At 36.6% G+C, this 20,603-nt stretch overlaps 2 protein-coding genes across 2 annotated transcripts; one reads left to right on the forward strand and one right to left on the reverse strand.

Annotated features, from left to right (window-relative positions):
- The first annotated feature begins 5,643 nt into the window (after positions 1 to 5,643).
- On the forward strand, positions 5,644 to 13,457 carry LOC145498320 (PC3-like endoprotease variant B). Its single transcript, XM_081478232.1, has 2 exons — positions 5,644 to 6,725; positions 9,938 to 13,457. The coding sequence occupies exons 1-2, from the start codon at positions 5,738 to 5,740 to the stop codon at positions 11,071 to 11,073; spliced, it is 2,124 nt and encodes a 707-aa protein (XP_081334358.1). The 5' UTR covers positions 5,644 to 5,737; the 3' UTR covers positions 11,074 to 13,457.
- A 90-nt stretch (positions 13,458 to 13,547) lies between these two features.
- Positions 13,548 to 20,531, reverse strand: LOC145498322 (uncharacterized). The gene is made up of 7 exons (XM_081478234.1): positions 20,318 to 20,531; positions 20,029 to 20,055; positions 18,182 to 18,378; positions 18,008 to 18,092; positions 17,700 to 17,765; positions 17,278 to 17,423; positions 13,548 to 15,893 (listed from the first exon to the last, which is right to left on the reverse strand). The coding sequence occupies exons 1-7, from the start codon at positions 20,381 to 20,383 to the stop codon at positions 15,794 to 15,796; spliced, it is 687 nt and encodes a 228-aa protein (XP_081334360.1). The 5' UTR covers positions 20,384 to 20,531; the 3' UTR covers positions 13,548 to 15,793.
- Between the last annotated feature and the right edge of the window lie 72 nt (positions 20,532 to 20,603).

Below are 20,603 nucleotides of genomic sequence, written 5' to 3' on the forward strand. Positions count from 1 at the left end.
GAGACCAAATAAAGTATGTATGTATGCATGTATGTATGTATGTAAAATGAAGATGTGAACACCACAGTTGTAATGATGATTTAAGCAGCTGCAAACTAGGCGTGAAAAAAGTATTTCTGGACTTGAATGTTCACGAATAACAAACAACATTAGACAAATGAATATTTCTTGCATTAAGACTTTACAGATATTCAAGCACATTTATGCAAACTTAACCCGCCTGATTTTGTCACTTTTCTTCTAATCCATAAAAAGATCGAACAAAAAAATATCTCCTAAGAAAATACAAATACTTCGTACTAAAGCTCTAAGGTGACATATGTCATTCCATTACTTTGTGGATTGTTAATTTCCGCGCGCGTGGACTCGATTGAGCGCGCGTGAAAACTCCGCGGATACGTTAATACGGATCTTTTCGACTCGAAATTTGTCCTCATTTTCAAATTCGCGTGTCTATACCTCCGCTTCTAGTCGGTAAATTTTTTTTTAAATTTTCGGTGACGACTAAGAGCCATTGGCTGCGTATATATACCGATATATACGCAGCCAATGGCTGCGTATTATATAGTATATATCTAGTATTAGGACCTCTATGTAAACCACTTTTAGTGATGGAGCTTCCTAATAAAAGATTGTTACTACTACTATATTTAAAAAATTCTGTAGGAAGGAAACAAAAATAAGAAACGAATTACTCTACTCTACAGAATTTTTTAAACTTAAATATTCTGGAGATCATTGCTGATAACATCTAATATAGGGGTTTGAGAAGATTTCGCCGACCCGTTTTCTAAATAAGACAATAGATTCAAATTTTGAGTGCACAACTGAATGCGTCATATGGTTGCCATGGTAACACGTTTTGGGAAAAAAATATAATGAAATGAATCTATGATGTCTCTTTCATTTCCGTGGTAAATTTCATGCTGGTACTATGACCAAACTGTATTTAGAGGAGAATTTGCAAAACTTGTTTGGCGTACAGTGAAAACTATTTCGAGCTACTTTGCAATTTGGACCATCTGTCTGTTCAGTTGCGTTGTGTTTGGGCGATTGTTTGTTTTGCACTCATTTGTCTGAACATTTCTCTGCGGTTTATTCAGTTGTTTTTGCTTGTGCAGGGGACCGTCTGTCTCTTATTTAAACTTTTATTAAAGTTTCGAAATGAATTGAAACAAAACGAGGGCCGAAGCTCCTTTGCTTGTAATCAAAATATCAAAGAAGTCATCCCACAGCATTGGAGGTTTCCTTTTGCTTTGAAACGAAACGAAACATAAGCAGATCCTCCACGCACACATCCAGGCAACACGCGAGTAACATCTGCGAAAGAACTGGGTACCATGTCTAAAAATAACTTAAGAAGGATTACGTTGGGTACCTTGATACTCTCTTGAAGTCAGAATACCACGTTTTTTAGCTTCTGGTGACAGGTTTAGCATATTTTTACCAGGGTTGGCGGTTCAACGGGAGACATTAGTTTCGAAAATGCTCAAAAAAAGGCAAAGCAAACAGTGCCAGCAGTTACAATTTTCGACTTTGCACCTACACTCACCTCACACAGCGGATTTCTGTAACGAACCTCTGATTCAAAAGTGAATGTACTGAAGAGTATACAAATACAAACCGGCTTGTATACAAACCGGCTTGTCAAAATGGAACAGCAAATTTCAGTCCCACCGGTCAAGTATTCCGGTCGGACCAAACCAGAAACCAAAATTTCCTGAATTTTTGGCATAATGGAAAGATGTCTTTGTAAACTTGTGGGATGAGTGGTGTGAGACGAAAGCCGGAAACAATGAGCCGACAATAACCGACACCCACGAGAAACAACATAGATATCCTCTTAATTTCAAATTTATTTTAAACACGTTATCTTATGCTTCGCCCCCGCTCCCTCCCTAAACTGATAGCGAGCATGTTGAAAACCCCATCATCGCTTCAAAATTTTTAATTAGCGAGTTCTTTTCTTTTTTGATTCTGGTATATCTTTCGCCGACTTTGAATTTCCTCTTGCGAATCGAAGTTTCTCTTCGAGTCATCGTTTTAACTTCTGTAAGCCCCCACTTACTATCCCCTCAGTTCTGTAAAGCTGTTGCCAGTTTTTAATTGTCAGTTTCATTATACGCTTAGCGATCCTTACTAGCTTGCTAGTGATACCAGGCAGCTCCATCGCACAACGCAAATAAATGTTTGACTCTGAATGATTTATTCATTCCTTAAGGATTTCACTCTTTACGGTTTTGTCTGTGGTTTTGAAGAAAAGACAATCCGGACTTAAAACCGAGGAGGACATCTGCGAGTCGTCTGTATTCCTACCTGCTTTGAAAGCGTTTCTTTCAGACTCTTTTCAAATTATCTTCGAAACAGTCACCGAGGCAGGCTGTTTGGGATTGTTTTCTATTTTCAATGAATATTTTGCGTGGACTGTTCACAAAAAATTAAGCAAGTCAACGCCCCAAAACTCACGACGTCAGTTGTAGCTGACAAAAATGAAAAATTTCAGTCACCTGAAAAAATCAAATCAAATAATTAATAGGAAGTGGACAATGCCGGAGAAGTAATGGTCATTGTATTGGCGCAAGACAGCTTGAAATTTTTTTTTGCTTTGGTTAAAAATCTGCGGTCAAGAGACTAGATCTAGTATCTTATCTGCGGTATATTCATTCTTTCAGTTGGGATAATTGATAATAATTCGTGTCTGTTGAATAGTCGGATTATTTTGCATGCATGTCAGCTGCGCCAGCTATGTTGTTCAGCCAGCTATGCTGTTCAGTTGCTGTTGGCTGAACAGCTGTTGAAATATCCTTTCTTCGAGTTGACTGCGAAATTAGTCATAACTTTTTCAATAGGGCCCCTAATACAGGACCACATTGATCGCCCAAACAAGTCTAACTTTTGCGAGCTGTGCAAACTCCCGGTCTTGCAGATCCGGCCAGCACGGACCATTTTTATATGAATTCACTGGGAATTAATCAAACACGAAGATAACTTTTCAGTAAGATCTACAAAGTATTAAACCATTTAGAGCATTATGCGTCTAGCCCTGAGAACGACAGTATCTTCCAGCTTATATAGTAATCCCACACAAGATCTACAAACAGACTTGAAACAGCAATATAGTTATTTGATAAGAGCCGTAAGTCGATAATTAAGATTTACACTGGGTGGTAAACATCTTGCTGTGCAATGATCATTGCATATGAACTTGCTCTTAAGCCGAGCCGGCTTTGAAAGCGGAGCTCGAAACGAGAACAGCCACTCAAAACCCGAGTTTGAATTAGATGAAAAGCGCGAAAAACATTCATGCCAGGACTACCAGCAGGCAAAGGACTTCGAGAAAGTCCAGTGTCATGTCAACCAGCAGCTGAGTTGAATTATACTGCTTTAGGCTTTAGGGCTTTCCGGGCTTCCGCTCAGCCGCAAGGCTGCAGCACATGCTTACTAGCACGAGTAAACTGGCCGCTCATTACTTACTAGTGTGAAAAAACTAATAATCTGAAAAAGCAACATATTAGGGAATCTTAGTTTACCTTAGAAATGACCAGCGAATTTTAATAGGGCTCAGTACCTTAGTCGCCCTCGATTTTCACCAAACATTGTTGTTGTAAATATTACAGAAAAGTTCTAGCGGTCCGTCATATTCCTCTCGGCACTGAAGTGGGGGAGAAGGTCGATCGACTGTTTTTGTGATCTTGACACTTGAATACTCGGCCATGCACATGCATAACTCAATTGTCCCTGAGAGGCTAAATGCATTAGCATGTACATACGGCCTGTTTTATCTTGAATCCGATGCAGTTTTCACACTTTCTTTTACTTACCAGCTGAAGCGGAAGTTTTAACAGGGTCATAGCTAGTAACAAGCGAACCAAGACACTTGCCTCATACATTTTCTTTCTTTTTTCACTGTTTATAGTCATCGTGAACACCTTAAGTTTCACACGGACATTGCCTCATGATTTTTTTCTGTAGCTATGGTCATGTTTAATGAATGACAAGAATAATCGAAACTTTATCCAAACTCACCCAGAATCATTTATTGGTCTCTTCAAATCAAGCAGAAGTATTCCTCTTGTGAGAGAAATTACAGAAGTACTCGTTTTTGGGAAAAAGCAACAACAACTCTACATCGTGTCTACCATTGTTCGCCGAGTCAAGACTAAGGAATGTTATTTTACTTAGGGTTAAAACTTGAGCAAAAATGTGTTTACACAACACCGGCGGATTAAACTCTCACAGGCATATCTTAAAACTCTCAGTCTTCCCAAAACAAGAAAAATTGTTTACAAAAATAAAGTCAGTTGACAATTGCTTCAGTGTGCCTCGATTTACCTTGTCAAAGCCGAACATGAGAAGTTTCTTGATCAACAGGGTGACGGCCAGCGCAGAAAAGAGGTTTAATTCAGTAAACGAGAAAATCTTATCAGTCTTTTATTTAACATGAGAAAAAAATCCATTGTACTCTTTAAAATGAACTGTACCTGACGTTGATCGTCAAAAAGATAACTTTACGTCTATTGAAATTTAGTTCCTGAGAGGCGGAAAATCCTTTTCGTGAACTTTCTTGCATTTCTACTCATTCAAAAGCTTTCTAATTGCACCGTGTAGGCCCTGAATAAGCTATCTTTGGCCTTAGATTTTAATAGGTTGCTATATTTGTCTTTGTCACATTAGAAAACATTATTGTCATTACAGTTTACTTTTTTTTGCTTCCTCTGACGTTGAAAAAATCCTCTCTCGTTGCAGCTGCTACCAGCTCGCTCTGTTGTTCTCAGTTTCAATTTATACATCACTAAGTAAAAATGAAAAAATAAAAACAATAAAAAAATAAAAAAGCTCCAGGCAAATTCTCATTCAAGCACTCATTCATGTCCCTCTGTGTGAAAATAGTGAGTCGAACGAATTTATTCGAAATGAATTTGTCTTCGAATCTTAATAGAACCTTCACCACTTTTTAAATGTAACCAGATTTTCGTCTCAGAAGCATTTGTACTTCTAGGAAAATAACCATGATACAAAATAATATTCTTTCCTTGTAAAATGAAATCACATATTAGGCATGTTATAAAACCCTCTTCCAGTGAACGTGTGAAAATAAGGTTGCGAAATAAGTAGTCTGAATCTGCCGGCCTTACCCAAGTACCGTATCTATTTTCGGAAAAAAAGTATTTTATTGCAAAAGCCATGATTGTAAAGTTTATACCATGTTTACTTTATGTGTCGTCTCATCAAGTTTGAAAAAAGCTGTCCCGTTGATTAGCAATACTGGCTTCTTCTATTTGCATTTCGTCGCTAAATTTTCCGGAGTTCTTAATTTTTAGCACCCACAAGGCTTCAAGCGAACCAATGATATGGAACTACGAAGAGATTTAACTAACGATAGGAGGGGTGGAAGCAATTTGTCACAGAAAATAGCTCGAAAATTGTTGATCAAGTTGAAAACTTTAAAACTTTAATGCATTTCCCGGACGTAAATTTGAGTATAAAACTCATTCAAGAAACTAATTCTTAATCGTCGTCTTGAAATTCCACATTTCTGTTGCAATTGAGAAACTCATTACCGTCCCACCTGGGGTAGTGTCCTGTGTTGTCTTGCGTGTGAGGATGTTGTGAAAACAACAGCCGTTAGGCATAATAATGCCTTTCGGTCATCATTATATAAACGTCGGGTCAAAGTAGCTGTCGCTTTGTCGATAGTTAGGAACGGAGAATCTCCTTCGTTTAATAATCCTTTCAAATGATTCTGAGAAGACTACTTTTCACGTCGCTACTTTTTGTAGCAGCTTTAACAATCCCTGTTCAACAATATGAAATGGAAGACGAAATAGACACGAGCGATCATCTTGGCGAACTTTTCGAAGATGGCAAGCGCGTGTACACAAATATCTGGGCGGTCGAACTAGACGAAGACAACGAGAAGCTTGCCGATGAAATAGCAAGAGATTTTGATCTAAAACACAATGGCAGAGTCGGGAACATGCGGCGAGTATTCGAGTTTGTCCATGAAGGAACGAATGCTCGAGTCAAACGTCGAGCAGTGGAAAGAACGCGGCAGCTGAATGATCATCCTAGGATTAAATGGGCCGAACAGCAACTGGTACTTGAGCGCAATAAGCGAGATTTCTTGTCCAATGGTTACTTGAGAGAACGAGAATTGGAGAGGAAAGTCCGCGAAGAACGTTATAAAAGGATATTTAACGACCCAGGATGGGAGAAGCAGTGGTATTTGTTAAACTGGGGACAAAATGATGAGCATTTGATCGGGGCCGACATCGAAGTGCTAGATGTTTGGCGTCGGGGTTTTACGGGCAATGGTGTTGTTGTCAGTATACTGGATGATGGTTTGGATCACACACATCCTGATTTGAAGAGAAACTACGATCCAAAGGCCAGTACTGATTTAAACGACAACGATGATGATCCTTTCCCTAACGACAGCGATCCTTACAACGCTCACGGCACAAAATGCGCTGGTGAAGTTGGCGCTCAAGAAGATAACGAAATATGCGGAGTTGGAGTGGCTTTCAACGTCAAACTTGGTGGCGTTCGAATGCTTGATGGAACTGCAACAGATAAGCTAGAAGCGAGCGCCCTTAGTTTTAAATCTGACTATATTGATATTTACAGTAACTGCTGGGGTCCTAAAGATGACGGGAAGACTTTCGGAAGACCAGGACCGTTGGGAAGGAAAGCTTTCGAAGATGGCGCAAAATTCGGACGAAACGGTAAGCTTAACGATCAGTAATGACAACATGGTAAATCTCTTCTCGTTAAAATCGGTGGGGTGGAAAAACGATGCGTTTAGTGTAATAGTGAAGCAATCAAAATCGTTTGATCATGTGCTACTAAAATATTTCGTCTTAGTATTCGGAAAGTTGTGGTTTCCATTCCGCATTAATAATGCATTTTCTGACCCTAGAATCAGCTCTCAACTCTGACTAACACATAAACATCTTACTGTAATGTAGAAATGTACAGAATAATTTTATCTCTTCAGAGAAAAAAAGATTTATGAATTATTATATTTTGTGATTTTTTATTTCAAATACCAAATACCGAATATCAAAATTTTAAAGTCGGACACGATATTTATTCAGTATTGCGTGGGAGTTCAGCTTTAATGTTGCCTTGACGTACTTATTTCGTAGGTTACCCCACTCGTTTCACTTAATCCACACATCTTTCAAATTAAAATTGAAAAGGTAAAAGAGTTTTGTCGTTTTTGCGTACGTCATATGAGTGAAAAGAATCACGAAGAATTCTTAGCTCGATAATCGTTGGATTCTTAGCTCGTATTACAACTTTATCTGATTTTGCATGTATGCGGAAGAGGAAATTAAAGTTATATAATAGTGGATGTGTTTTTTCACAGGGTGTGGAATTTTGAAAACCTGTGAACAGGGTACGTTTCACAGTGATAAAACCTGTGAAAAAACCTGTGAAAAAACCTGTGAAAAAACCTGTGAAAAAACCTGTGAAAAAGACTCTTGTTCGGAAGCTTTTCATTAACAAATAAAGAAGCCTAAGCTGTGTATTACACTGCGATAAAACACCACAGGCATATGAGAACACGATGGAAAACACGAACCACAGGCGAGTGTTTTCTACATTTCTTGTCTGAGTGTTCTCAAATGTCCGGAGTGTTTTATCACAGTGTAATACACGGCTTAGGCTTCTTCATTTGCTCAATGATATAGAGGCAATGTGGTGAAAAACAATAAAACATGCTTTTTATATGTTTTATACTCTGATAAACATGGATTTTTGACCAATCAGAGCATGCACAGGGTCCTGTCAATATTATAACAGGGTCTAAAATCTCAAAACCTGTGAACAGGACACTTTTAACAGGGTGACAATCTGTGAAAAGACCTGCAAAAGATAACTTTGTTTTTGAGCTTATTTACAGCTGCACTAGCACTGTTACCCGTAGGGTCTAAAATTTCAAAACCTGTACATGTGATATTTACAGAACATTTTTCATAGGGTTGAAACCTGTGAAAAACAACCTGTGAAGAAGAAGTTTTGAAACAGTTTTGAAATGAAGCCAATATGTACAACTTTCACCCAAATTTGCTATACTAAACGCAAGTACAAAACGTGCACACGTTAATTCCTTCGCTTTGTCAAAACGGTGTTAAAGCGAAGTTTGGTTCGCTTAGATCTGAGTGATACTGTAGATTTGCCCATCAAACCAAAATAAGAGTTTCACAGTAGGGGCAAATGTAGGCAAAAACAATGCAATTAATTCTCTTCTATAAATTATCATTGGAACACATTTAACACATTAAAAATGCAAATTTCTAAACAGTTTATTCACATTTCTGCAGAAGCACTCAAGCATGAATTGTAAGTTAATTTTATACCTACTGTTTTGCATTACTATTCAGTTAAGAGACTATATGCTTGTATTACAATTTCATTTGCCCCAGAGGCAAATGTGTCAATTTGCACTTGTGTTGCTTTGCTTTCACCAAGAATTTTGCATGATTAAAATCTTTGAATGGTTGTTGTACAGTTGTCACCTCAATTTCAGAATACTCCTTCCTTCCAATTCAGTGCTGATACAGTTGAACCCGCTACTGTCTCTAACTCGGTTTTCTCCAATCTTCCCACTAAGTTGAACAAAGTGAAAACTTCTGTCAACTAATTTTTCGATCGTTCCTGAAACATTAAAACAAAGCAAAACAAATATTAGTTCTTTTTAAGGAGATTAACATTTATATTTACTGTCCGTCTGCATCCTTAGGCACATGATACTTTCAGTCATGCCAATGATATTATGCACATGCCATGTCACGACTCAAGCATGCAGGCTGAGAATAAAACTGGAAAGATATGCATACCATGTAGCTAAAAATGTTGCTAGTGGCTCGTGTGATGATTTGGCATGCCTAGTGTCCAGTTTATTCTTTTTGTAGATCACTTCCTTTGGTGATTCTTTTCCTCTTAACAAAGGAAGACGAAAATTCCTGAATGAGAGAAGTTGTATTTACAGTATACTCACATGCAATCAAATTTTCCTACTAAGAAATGTGGGTAAATGTTGGGAAATGGCTACATTACTTTCAAGCTGACTTAAAAGACGTGCCATAGGCAATATCGTATTGCGAGTGCCACACAGGAGGAAAATTAATGCTTATGAGCTCTTCTTTGCCCTTGCAGTCACTTAACTACTAGCTGATGTCAAATATCAACAAGTTATTTTTCTTACCTTGAGTTCTCAAAACATGGGAAGGGTGATCAGCCCCAGCAGAGGCAGTTCCAAGGGAGGGGTTGAGGGGGTTGCAAACCCCTCCCCTGCTATTTGAGCAACATTTTTTGTTACTTGTTTGACTCATCATAAAAATGATAGAATGTAATAGTTTTACATGCAGTTTGTTTCACTTCCACCAATAGACTGATTGTCAAGTTGAGATTATTGAGAACTTCAATAGAGGTTTTTATAAGTTGTAACAACTGTAGGGAAGATTAAGAGGGAAGGCATTAAAGCTTACATAATAATAATTGATGGGCAAATAGTATAGGTATTCAATTGAAGGTAACCAGTTGCAAAAAGTTAAAATTGGAAACCTGAAATTGGACACCCATGTTATCGCACACCAATTCCTTGACAAATAAACACCCGGAGAACCAATCACAAGTGAGAATTTTGTCAGTGGTGCTGTCAGGGATTCAAATCTTTCAGCAAAATATTGGTTGGAAATGACAAGCAATGTTCTTCAGGATTATATAGAAAGACGTGTCCAATTTTTTGAAAGGAGCCACGCCACCATTTCAATATTTCAAGAAATGTTTTTGATGTACAAGATTCCTTTCAAACTGTAGAAATAAAACAAGTTCATTGAGGAATACATCAGAAAGAGAAGGATAAAATAATCAAGAACTTGAAACTAGCTGTATAGTTTCCTTTTTAATTTGTTTCTTTACTCTATAGGAAAAGGTTCAATATACGTGTGGGCAACTGGAAACGGAGGTCTAGCTGATGATGACTGCAACTGTGATGGTTACACTTCAAGTATTTACACAATATCAATAGGAGCAGTCAGTCGTTATGGTCTTTCTACATATTATGATGAGCAGTGTTCTTCTACCATGGCTGTGACATACACAGGGGACACTCATCGTGGAGGTTCCAGTGAAGCTGACTTGGTCACTACTGATCTCAAGCATAAATGTACGACAAGGTTCCGCGGCACATCTTCGGCAGCTCCGTTGGCGTCCGGCATCTTTGCCTTGGTTCTGGAAGCCAACAAAGATCTTACCTGGCGTGATCTGCAGCACCTGGTTGTTCATGAAGCAGTGAAGACGAGTCCACAAGATGATGGCTGGATCACTAATGCTGCTGGGTTGCTGTTTAATCACAAGTTTGGCTTTGGTCGCCTGAGTGCTAGTAAGCTGGTGACAGCCGCACTGAACTGGACATCAGTTGGTGAACAGCATAACTGTTCAGTGGATGGCCCTGTTGAAGATGGACACATTCCTCTTGGTGGTACTCTGGAGTTAAGTGTTGACACTGATGCTTGTAAGGGGACAGAGAGGTACATCAAGAAGCTTGAACATGTGCAAGTGACCGTCAGCTTCAGATTAGCCAAGGCATTCCGTGGAGACATTAGCATAGATATTGTCTCACCAGGAGGAACAAGTAGTCAGTTGCTGTCAACCCGCCATAGCGACAAAGACACATTTGGACTGACTGACTGGGACTTCATGACAGTGCACTTATGGAGTGAGTCACCAGAGGGAAAATGGAAACTTCTCTTTCATCACAACAAGCTTGCCACAGAGGAGCCCAAGAAGCCAGACATCGAAGAGCGAGAACGCGTCCTCATACAGCATGATCTACTGAAGGCCCGCCGAGATGAAATCACAGATGATTACGACGATTATCATGATGAAATTCATCATGGCCGGTTTGGAGGAGACTACATGCGTGATCAAATTTTCCCAGTTGCAAATGATGAGAGTGATCTGGATGGGTTATTAGAAAGCAATGAAGATTCCGCTGCTGCTGGTGATTATGCAGGCAAGGTGACCAAATGGAAGTTGACACTTTATGGAACAGGTGAATAATGATTTATTAACATTATTATACCACACGGTAAATTGGAACAAATTTTCCTGTTGTACAAAGTTTTAATTTATTTACTTAATGTAAAGGTTAACCTATGTGTAGTTAAGTTTTGTGTCATAGTTTGGTTTGGTGTGACTTAACATAGTTAAATGCTTCTAGTATTGAGGGTGACTAGATGCAGAATTGTCTGTTCCTCTAATTTAGCACTCAATGTTGTGTAAATTTGACGTTGTATGTTCTTTGTAAAGAAGGCCCCTTATTTTCATTTTCAAAAAAGTGAATTTTATTATAATTTATTATTAAAACAGATTTTATTTTGATATGTGGAAATTACCTTGAAATTTATTTGAATTACTCACAATAGACGCTCCTTTTAACAAATTACATGTAAGTACTGTTATGTAAGATAAATTTGTTTCAAATACAGGCATATCAATAGATCTTACATATTCTTAAAGAAACACTGTTGTCTACAAACTACAATAATTATTATTATTATAATTTGAAGGAAAGTTCTGAAGATTTATGGCAATTGAAACTAGAATAAGAATGGAAATATAGAAAAAAAAAGGTTCTAGTAAAATTTTCAAGGGAATCCAAGTCAAACTAACTAGAGTGTTGGAAACTCGGCTTTAACAGTTCCTTGTCATCACCATCCTCAAGTTAATGGCTTGTAGTCAAGAGTGCTATTTTCCAGAATCAAATCACTGTTGGATCTCCTATTACTTATGCCACTTTGAGCTTCATAAATTATACCAAAATATATATTGGACAGTGCTAGCATTTATTTAAGATACAATCATGAATGAGTCAAAAGAAAATGATTCAATTATAAATTCTTATTAATATTAATAATAATGCAATACTCATAGTGGTGCCCATTGTATTGTCTTTTTTTGCGGAGGAGGGTAATTGACTTGAAAATAAAAGTTAGAGTATCATAATGAGGATAATCGTCATGGATATTGGCTCTCTGCTAGTTCCAATATTACGCAGCTCATTCAAAGCATGTCCTGTGAAGAAAATGTCTATCACACTATTAAATGGATCTTTTTACAGATGTTACACAATATCAACAATTTTTTGTATTTTTCATATGAAGGAAAAAAAAACTCACGCTTTTTCCCTCTGGTGTACATTTCTTTGTATAAACTGGCAAGTTTGGGGTCCCACATTTCCTTAAGTTTGCAACAGATGGTTATGAAACTTCACATTTTACTAAATTTGGCATGATAAAGCAACTGGTTGGACTTAATTTTTGTTGCAATGGAAAAATTGGAAAAGTGTAACATGGGTAAAGAGGTCCATTAGACTCAAAGGTGTCTCTTCAGATCTGTAGAACGCTTCAGGGTTTTTTTTAAGATTTTCTGTAGGAAGACAACTGGTTTTCACATTCAGGCAAAACTATTTAAACTGAACTCCTTTGTAAGAAACATTCCTCCACATGGTCAAACCATGTAGACAAAATTGTCTTCACTGCCAGTCAATTTGCTTAGTTGCCAGCTCTTATTGAAACCCCTTGATGTTCTAGTCATACAGACGTATAATTAGCAGACATTGTTCAAAGATTCTTCTTGCAAATTCTACAATAATACCATCACATTATGACATGTAAATATACTACAGTACGTACTGGATTCTATCAGCAAATTATGATATATGTTAAGTTATAAGTTAGTAATGGGTGTATGAGAATTACTACAGTAGCAACCAATATATACCACAAATGCCACAATATTTTTGTCAACTAATATTAATTAATAATAATTAATTGTATCAAACAAAAACTGAGTAGATTGGCTTGAAGTCCTTCTGATCACAGTTTAACTTGTCCACATTTACAACTGTTGAACAACCAGTAAATTTATGCTAATTAAAACAAGATTATTTGCTTGTAATTTCTGTGCAGGAGAGTTGTTTCTGGTTGCGCTCCAGTCCATCATCAGGTGATAGAAATCCTGAGCTCATAATCTAATTTCTAATTTGAAATGAATTATCATGTATGCCATGAATTACAACGGCATCCTCATTGAGAGCTGGTAAAAAATTAGCAAAATTATGCACTTTTCATTGTCAAATGAAAGAGAAAACTTGCATTGGGCAATGGAAGGTAACTACTTCAAGCTAAATACGTAACTGACAATTTTTTCTTCTTCATTCATGTAGTTACAGTGAGGGTACAATTTAAGGGGTGAAAAATAGTGATATCAGTAAATTATTGAAGCATTTGAACACTTGAAAATCTTATATTTTGTGACTACCATAACTTCATTTTGGGATTTATTGCTATGATATTGAAACCTTGTTTTAAGGTATTAGCTAGTGTAGTACTTCCTCCTAGTTCTTGGAATGGTGGCAATAAACTTGAAATCAGAGCACTTCATTCTTGTGTTGTTTTTACTTTGGCTATTCCTCCATTGTTTCTGAATCAAATTGAAGTAAATTGAGTGAATTGGGAAAGTGTTGGTTTTTGTGGAGGAACTGTACAAAAATGCTCCGACCAACAAGAAACTTGGCCCACATGCAATGCAGGGTCGGGAATTTAATCTGGCTACATTGGTGGGAGGCGACTGTGTCACACCTGCTCTTCAATGTAAGTGAACACTCATAACCTAAAGTTGTATATGTATAAGGTGCCCCACAAGTGGAGATCAGGGCTGTAGCCAGCAGGAAGGAAATCGAGGCACTTGCTTCAGTTAATATTTTTTGGGAGCAGGTAGGTAAAATAATGCTGAATACTTAGGAAGAGAATTTGACCATGGACATTGCCCCAGCCATAATTTTTTTTCTGGCTACGACCCTGGGGATCCTCTCGTTGTGGATATGTCTGGAACTCATAAGTACGCCAAATGTAACTGGAGACCTTCCATTTGGTGGACATTCCCATAAACAGTATTCATTTATACACCTGGCTCCAGTTGTTTTAAGGGTGGATAACACAATCCACTGGATAACACATTTCCTAGTTGATAGTGTAGTTTATTTCGTCAACACTTCTCCACTGCATAGGGATAGCAATAATTTATCCACGCTTTGAACAACTGGGCCATGGGTGGAGAAGGGCACTATTACACGACACGATGACCCCACCAGTGTGCAAACTTGGACTGTGTTAGTCCAGTGAACTAACCATTTGGCCACTGTGCCTCGCGCAGGGTAAACAGTCAATTTTATTTCAAATCAGAAGCATATCACCTAGAATAGGTGATATGCTTCTGTTCAAATAATATACATGAAAAAATTACTTGATTCTGATTGGCTGAGAGCAGTGCAATTTAAGTGTAACACCATTCAAAAAGTGTAACACCAGTGCAAATTACACATTGTAATTCTGGATTATGATTGGCTAAAAGACAACAGGAAATTCTCTAAGCCGATGATATCACGTGAAATGATGGCAAAAATTTTGTGTAAACTTTGAAAAAAGGTTTCTTGAATGAGAAAAAATGGCTTCAAGAAAGATCTTCTGGCACTTCCTCCACACGAATATTTTCATGTTTATATTATTAATAAGTAATCATACAGTTGTTCTCGATCAATTTGCAATTAATTTGCACTTGCGAGTTTTTCGAAGCGGCTCGTGCAATTTCAGCTATTTGAAAAACTCACTTGTGCAAATTAATTCCAAATTGAACTTGAAACTGTATGATTACCTATACAAATTTCTTTTTGTATAATAAACTAATGATCCCATCTTCAAGAATTTTTACATGTATCAATTTTTCCGTAAAAACTACTTTTTAATTTCTGTCAATCCACATTCAACACAAAGCTATAAAATGTATCCCATTTGCTATTTGACTGCTGGAGAAAAATAATGGCAACTTACAAAATAGTTTATTGAATTTGTATCATTTTGTTTCCCACAAATTATGATGAAAAATTGTTAATAAGTTGGTGGCTGGCTCGTAGAATCAAATGGAAGTTAACATAAACAAAAAAATTGTCAGCACTTTTAAAATTATAAAAGAAACAAACCAAACATCAAATAAAACTTCTTTTTAAAGAAGTCAAATTCACCAAACATACCTGACAAACACCTAAATTACTTAATTTGACAACCTTATGTTCTTCTTAGAAGAAACAAATAATTTTGCCAATCCTTCATATATAACCTTATGTCAAACAAAGACACATTAATATATAGTTAGAAGAATTAACAGTTAAAAAGAAAATAAATAATATTGCTACATTTGGTTGTGTTGTGACACTCATCACAGTGCTTTGTATTCTGGTGCAACACTATTTTCTACAAGGTAAACAATTTTTATCTCAAGAAAAATTCTTTAATCTTTTATACAAACTGACCCGTCAATTTCCTTCAAATTCAAATAAATTAATATAAATATGAATTAATTCTTTAAATAGTTGGCTATTGCCTCATAGAATTCTATTTTCTGGACAGTAAATGAATAAAGCTTGTGCTTATATTGATAAAATTAATAGAATAATTAAAATTATTGTGCATTTATAATTATACTGAATCATAAATCAAAGTGAAATCAACTAAAAACCATTGAAAAAGTTACTATTCTCGCCTTATTTCCAAATTGCTTTCACATTTTATCATACCATTTTAAAGCATATATGATATGCTTTTAAGCACCCAAAGGGTTAAATTTCAAAGATCATTCTAATCTAACCAGAACAATGCTCTTAAAAAAATTAAAAAGGCACTGGAAAAGAAAAAGAAAAGGCTATGACGATAAGAATAACTGTTTAAAAGAGAGCTTTTGGCAAAATGTCTAGAGGTATGTATTCAGCTAGGTGCTCTTCATTCTTGATAAACACAATCTTGTTTGATGTCACCTCATGTAACCTATAAGAGTAGAAAGCAGAAAACGTTTTTAAAAATTTGGTCTATAATATTTTCTGTAATGCTAGCCTTGCATTTCATATCATCTTTACTACAACTTGAGTGTCAGTCCTGAGGAAGATCCAGAACAGGAATAGCAGTATTTAGTTTTTCATGTCCTGTGCATTCAAATGGTTGGAAATATTGTTGTACTGTAAGGTGCTTTACAGACAAAAGGGAATGATTAGAGATGTACAGACAATGAATATTAATCAACTAAAACTGTCCTAGAGGTTGTGGTTTGGACAAATAACAGTTTTACATTTATTGATAAATTTACGGCATCTAACTTTTTTGTCCTTGAAGTTTCTGTAAGTACTGGATAATTTTGTCATGCACAACTTAAGGTGGCTTACTACAGTTTTTCTGAGACTCAGTAGCGCATTAGCATTGCCTGCCAGACGTCAGTATTAATTGCGCATGCAGAAATGACGCAAGTAACTCAAAGAAGAAACGAAAACTACTTCAGCACTTGAAAGGCGTTAAACCACATCGGTTTCAAACTCTATACAAACGTGTGTTTAAGCCTAGGGCCAAAAAAACATGACAAAAAAGCTCTATAAATAACCGGTAAAAGAGCTCTACTTTACTCTTGCTTTCTTGCATGCAATATGTGGCGTCACATGAGCGCGCGCTTAAATAAAGAGCATGCGCAATTCAATTCTCGTCCAAGGTTATAAAAGCTAGTCTTTGATTGAGGATTGCTCGAAAACCTACTGTACAACCCATGATAAAATTTTCACATTTGACTTGTGGGGGTGAATCGCGTTTAGAGCCAAAATTAAAAAAAATAATCAGACAGATTTTGAGCTATTTTTGATCTCACATTTTCTTGGTTTGGGGAAAATCTGTGTCACAGATTTTTATTTCACTTTGCATGAAAGTTAAATCAGAGCCAATTTCGTATTCCAGAAATTTTGAGGTGGGGTCATATGGGTAGATTTTGAGAAAAACGTGATATAACATACTAGTGCCCAGTCTCTTCATGGGTATTCGGTCATTTATTTTGGCCATTTGTTGATGTTGAATTGTTCAAGTTTCATATAGAATGGTAAAAGACTTCAGCAAACAGTAAATAGAGAAAGGAAAATTGTCTTGGAACATTTTTGGAAAGAGTTAGAAGTTGGGCTGTCATAATCCATCGAAACTGTAGTAAGCCACCTTAAGCAAGTTTTAAAATGATAAACAAATAAAATTTTCTCAATTAAGCGATATCTTGCCTAGAGTTTAAAGTTTTTAGATTTTCATAGCATTTGAGATCTGCAAAGTTTAATGTATATTACAAATTTTGTTATTATATCATAAATTAAGTTATACAATATATATTTGATGCAAGATTGAAACCAACCATAATCTGATAAGAGCCCAACAGCCTGTGAAAATGAATGGTGCATTAACAATCAAGCACTTTCCAAGTCTCTCTGGGTACCGTCTGGACAGAAGCCAGATAAGCTGTTTCACAAAGCCATAGTCCATATTACTAAATGAAAAACCCTGTGAACCAAACAGATGTAGATTAACAATATAAATTTTTTAATACCCTTATTGCAATCTTGGGAAGTTCTTTCAATAACTTCTGAAGTAGGGAATGTATCTAAATTAGATGGCAGTGGTTCCACAGTGCTGATTGCGTTTGGTGGCAGCCTGAACCTTTAATACCTTAAGTTTAAACCTCTCCTTTTTTGTTTTCTTTCTTTGAGATTATTTGGATACACTGACTCAGAAGGTGACTGAGAATTAGAGTTCTCTAGTCTCATGTAATTCACCTACCTTCAAATCAAAAGTGATGCAGAGATTATCAATCACGTCTTCATCACATTTTCTGGTTGCTTCCTCCTACGGACAAAGCATTATAGTAAAACATTATGATCTGGTAATTAAAACAAAATTGAAAGAGACATAGCTCAAATGTTTCTAGCTAGGCATGAGAAATTGGTCTGTAGGCATGAATGGGCAAGAAATCAAAGTTTTTGACCAGCAAACTTGAGTTTCAAACCTGTAGGCTTGACAGTTGACAAGTATAAGTGCCACTTTTTCTTGGATTATAGTTACACTGGAAGTTCATACAACAGACTCACCAAGATGTAAATTATAAACTTAGTGATGACATTTAGATCTCTGCTTCTTGCATCATGATTCCTCACAGTCACAATAACAATAGGCCTAAAGATGAAAAGAACTACTGTCAGGCTAAGCAAAGCAAGTGGTTTGTACCGTGGTTGGGGTGGCTATGAAAAGGATCACAAACTGACCTTCCTTTGTGGTCAGGGAAGTCCAGGACTTCAGCTTTGTCCAAAGCTATCTGTTCTTCTATATCATCATCTCCTCGGCTCAAACAGTTCACACCATACTCCTCTCTCCAGTTTATGTACTTAATTAAGGCAGCATATGCCTCATCAACATCTTCAAAGGCACGCAGGAATCGTCTCAAGCAAGAATCAGTTTGAGCCTGAATTAAAAGCAGCATACTGTGTTCTTTGAACTTTCTCATGCATATATAACTCTATAGAACTGATGCACAAAAATCATGAACCAATTCTTAAGTTTTTAGAGGGGTGGGGGATGGGTTTCAAACCTTACCTGTACCCTATCTCAGACCAAAATCTGTGATTTTCTATACCCTAATTTCAGACCTAGTCGTATCTATAACAAAATTCTCAATCGTGATTGGTTTTCCCGTGCGCCTATTTGTCACGTAATTGGTGCGCGATCATGTGGTTGTCCAATTACAGGTATCCAATTTGAACTTTTTGTAATTAGATACCTGTAATTGGATACCCATGTGATTCACACATCAATTACACACGTTTTAATGGCTTCCTTCGCATTGTTTTGTACAGTTTTCAAAACTATAATGAAAAGCGCTACAGACGTTTTCACCCAAAAGAAGTTCCCATAATACAAATTTTTATTCCCAAATTTGTTATAGATATGATTTACTAGTAATTAGACTTCGTGTTGTACAATTCAGGAAAGTAATAGTGCTCGTAATTTCAAATTGGCTTCGCACTTTGCGTTTGTCCAATTTTGAAATTACTCGCGTGATTACTCCCTGAATTGTACTCCACTCATTCCAGTTACTATTATAAAGTGAAAAATTGATACCCAATTTCAGATCTCTAATATTAGTACATGGCTCTAATATACGACTGCGCCTAACCAGAAATGGTTTCCATTTGCATTAATATATTTTGAGAAGGGCTACAAATGCCATTGCTAATGTGGAAAAAATAGCTCCTTGTAAACAAAATATCCAATACCAAGCCAGAGTGAAAAATATACCCTATTTCAGACCAAAATGGTCTAACTCTATATATTTTTCAGACCAAAACCGCTTATAAACCAATTCGCTTGTAAGACCGCACATACTAATATAGCCCATACAAGGGAGAACCCACTGCAGGACCTTGGGTGTGAACATTTTCTGTGACACCAAAATGCACCAAAAACTGCACACGTGCCACTGCTAGTGTTGTTAGTTTTGTTGTCATTTATCATTGAATAGTGACTTAATTAACCTGTCAATACCATTTAACCTGAGTTTAGAAACCATGCACCTTTGAGGCTTCTTGCTTTCATCTAAATTATATCTCACAAATTTTTTCCTAAAAAGTCACAAAATTATGGAATTTTTTTAACACTTAATCATAACGATTGCCTTGAAAATGTCAAAAACATTTTAACCATTTCAAAGCCACTTTACTATTATGAAGCAATCACATCAAAATTGTGTAAAAAATGTCTTTGACATTTATAATCTGTATGTTATAAAACATGGTTTTTTTAAAAGTAATTTTCAAAGGCCAAAATTTCAAATTTAAAACAAGTGGTAAGGTTACTTTTACAGCAACGACCTCACCTGCAGGCTTTTATACATCATAAAATAAATCATTCTGACATGTATTGTAGTCAAGTTAATAATGTAAAATATGTAGGCTTTTCAGAACTTTTCACATGCAAATGAACTTCAATGACAACAAGAAAGTACATTCGCTTAATAATCTGAAGGCGCCACGACATTTCGCATGGTGCAAAAGTCAGTTGAAATCTGTAATTTTTTTATTAATCTAATTGCAGATACAATATCTAAGATACGTACCTTTAAGGGTTCTGCATCGAATAATGGCTAAAATGGAACGTAAAAAGTTCATGTCAGCTAAAACCACACAGGTAGTTAAAACAGAAGACAGCACACGTATAAAGCCGTTTCTAGGTTATAAAGAGAATTCCGACAAAAATTTGACAAGATAGGACCCATAAGCTTGTGAAACCTTCCAATAACTTGAACGCTTTTCCAATTTAGGCCCGTCCTAAGACGTCCTAAATGCGTAATACTAAAAAAGCAGCAATAAATGCACATGAAACAGATTCAAAATGGCTAAAATCACCTCGAGTCGATTTTTCAGTTCTTGGAAATCCTCGTCGATTGACTTGCCGGTTCTCTCTATAGACATGTTTCGTTGAATCTTGCCATTTTTCGTGTCCGTTTACAATATTTACGAAAACCCGATGTAAGCTAAGGTAAATGTATCCAGATGGTTAATAATTCATCTCCGATTTAAGGGAAAACCTGTGCATTACCAATTTCAACCGGAACATAAACATACGGACCACGGTAAACAGAATTTGACAGATTGAGCGGCTTGAAAGTTGCCCGCGAACAATGTGGGGAAA

This window comes from Orbicella franksi, chromosome 9 (assembly GCF_964199315.1).
Source record: "Orbicella franksi chromosome 9, jaOrbFran1.1, whole genome shotgun sequence".
NCBI classification, from domain to species: Eukaryota; Metazoa; Cnidaria; class Anthozoa; order Scleractinia; family Merulinidae; genus Orbicella; species Orbicella franksi.

Coding starts and splice junctions, on each gene's coding strand:
- LOC145498322 (XM_081478234.1), bottom strand. CDS start 20,383: ATGTCTATAGAGAGAACCGGCAAGTCAATCGACGAGGATTTCCAAGAA. Junction 17,766..18,007: donor AGTTTATAATTTACATCTTG/GTGAGTCTGTTG, acceptor CTTTGTCCGTAG/GAGGAAGCAACCAGAAAATG. Junction 17,424..17,699: donor GCATCACTTTTGATTTGAAG/GTAGGTGAATTA, acceptor TTTGGTTCACAG/GGTTTTTCATTTAGTAATAT.
- LOC145498320 (XM_081478232.1), top strand. CDS start 5,738: ATGATTCTGAGAAGACTACTTTTCACGTCGCTACTTTTTGTAGCAGCT. Junction 6,726..9,937: donor CGCAAAATTCGGACGAAACG/GTAAGCTTAACG, acceptor TTTACTCTATAG/GAAAAGGTTCAATATACGTG.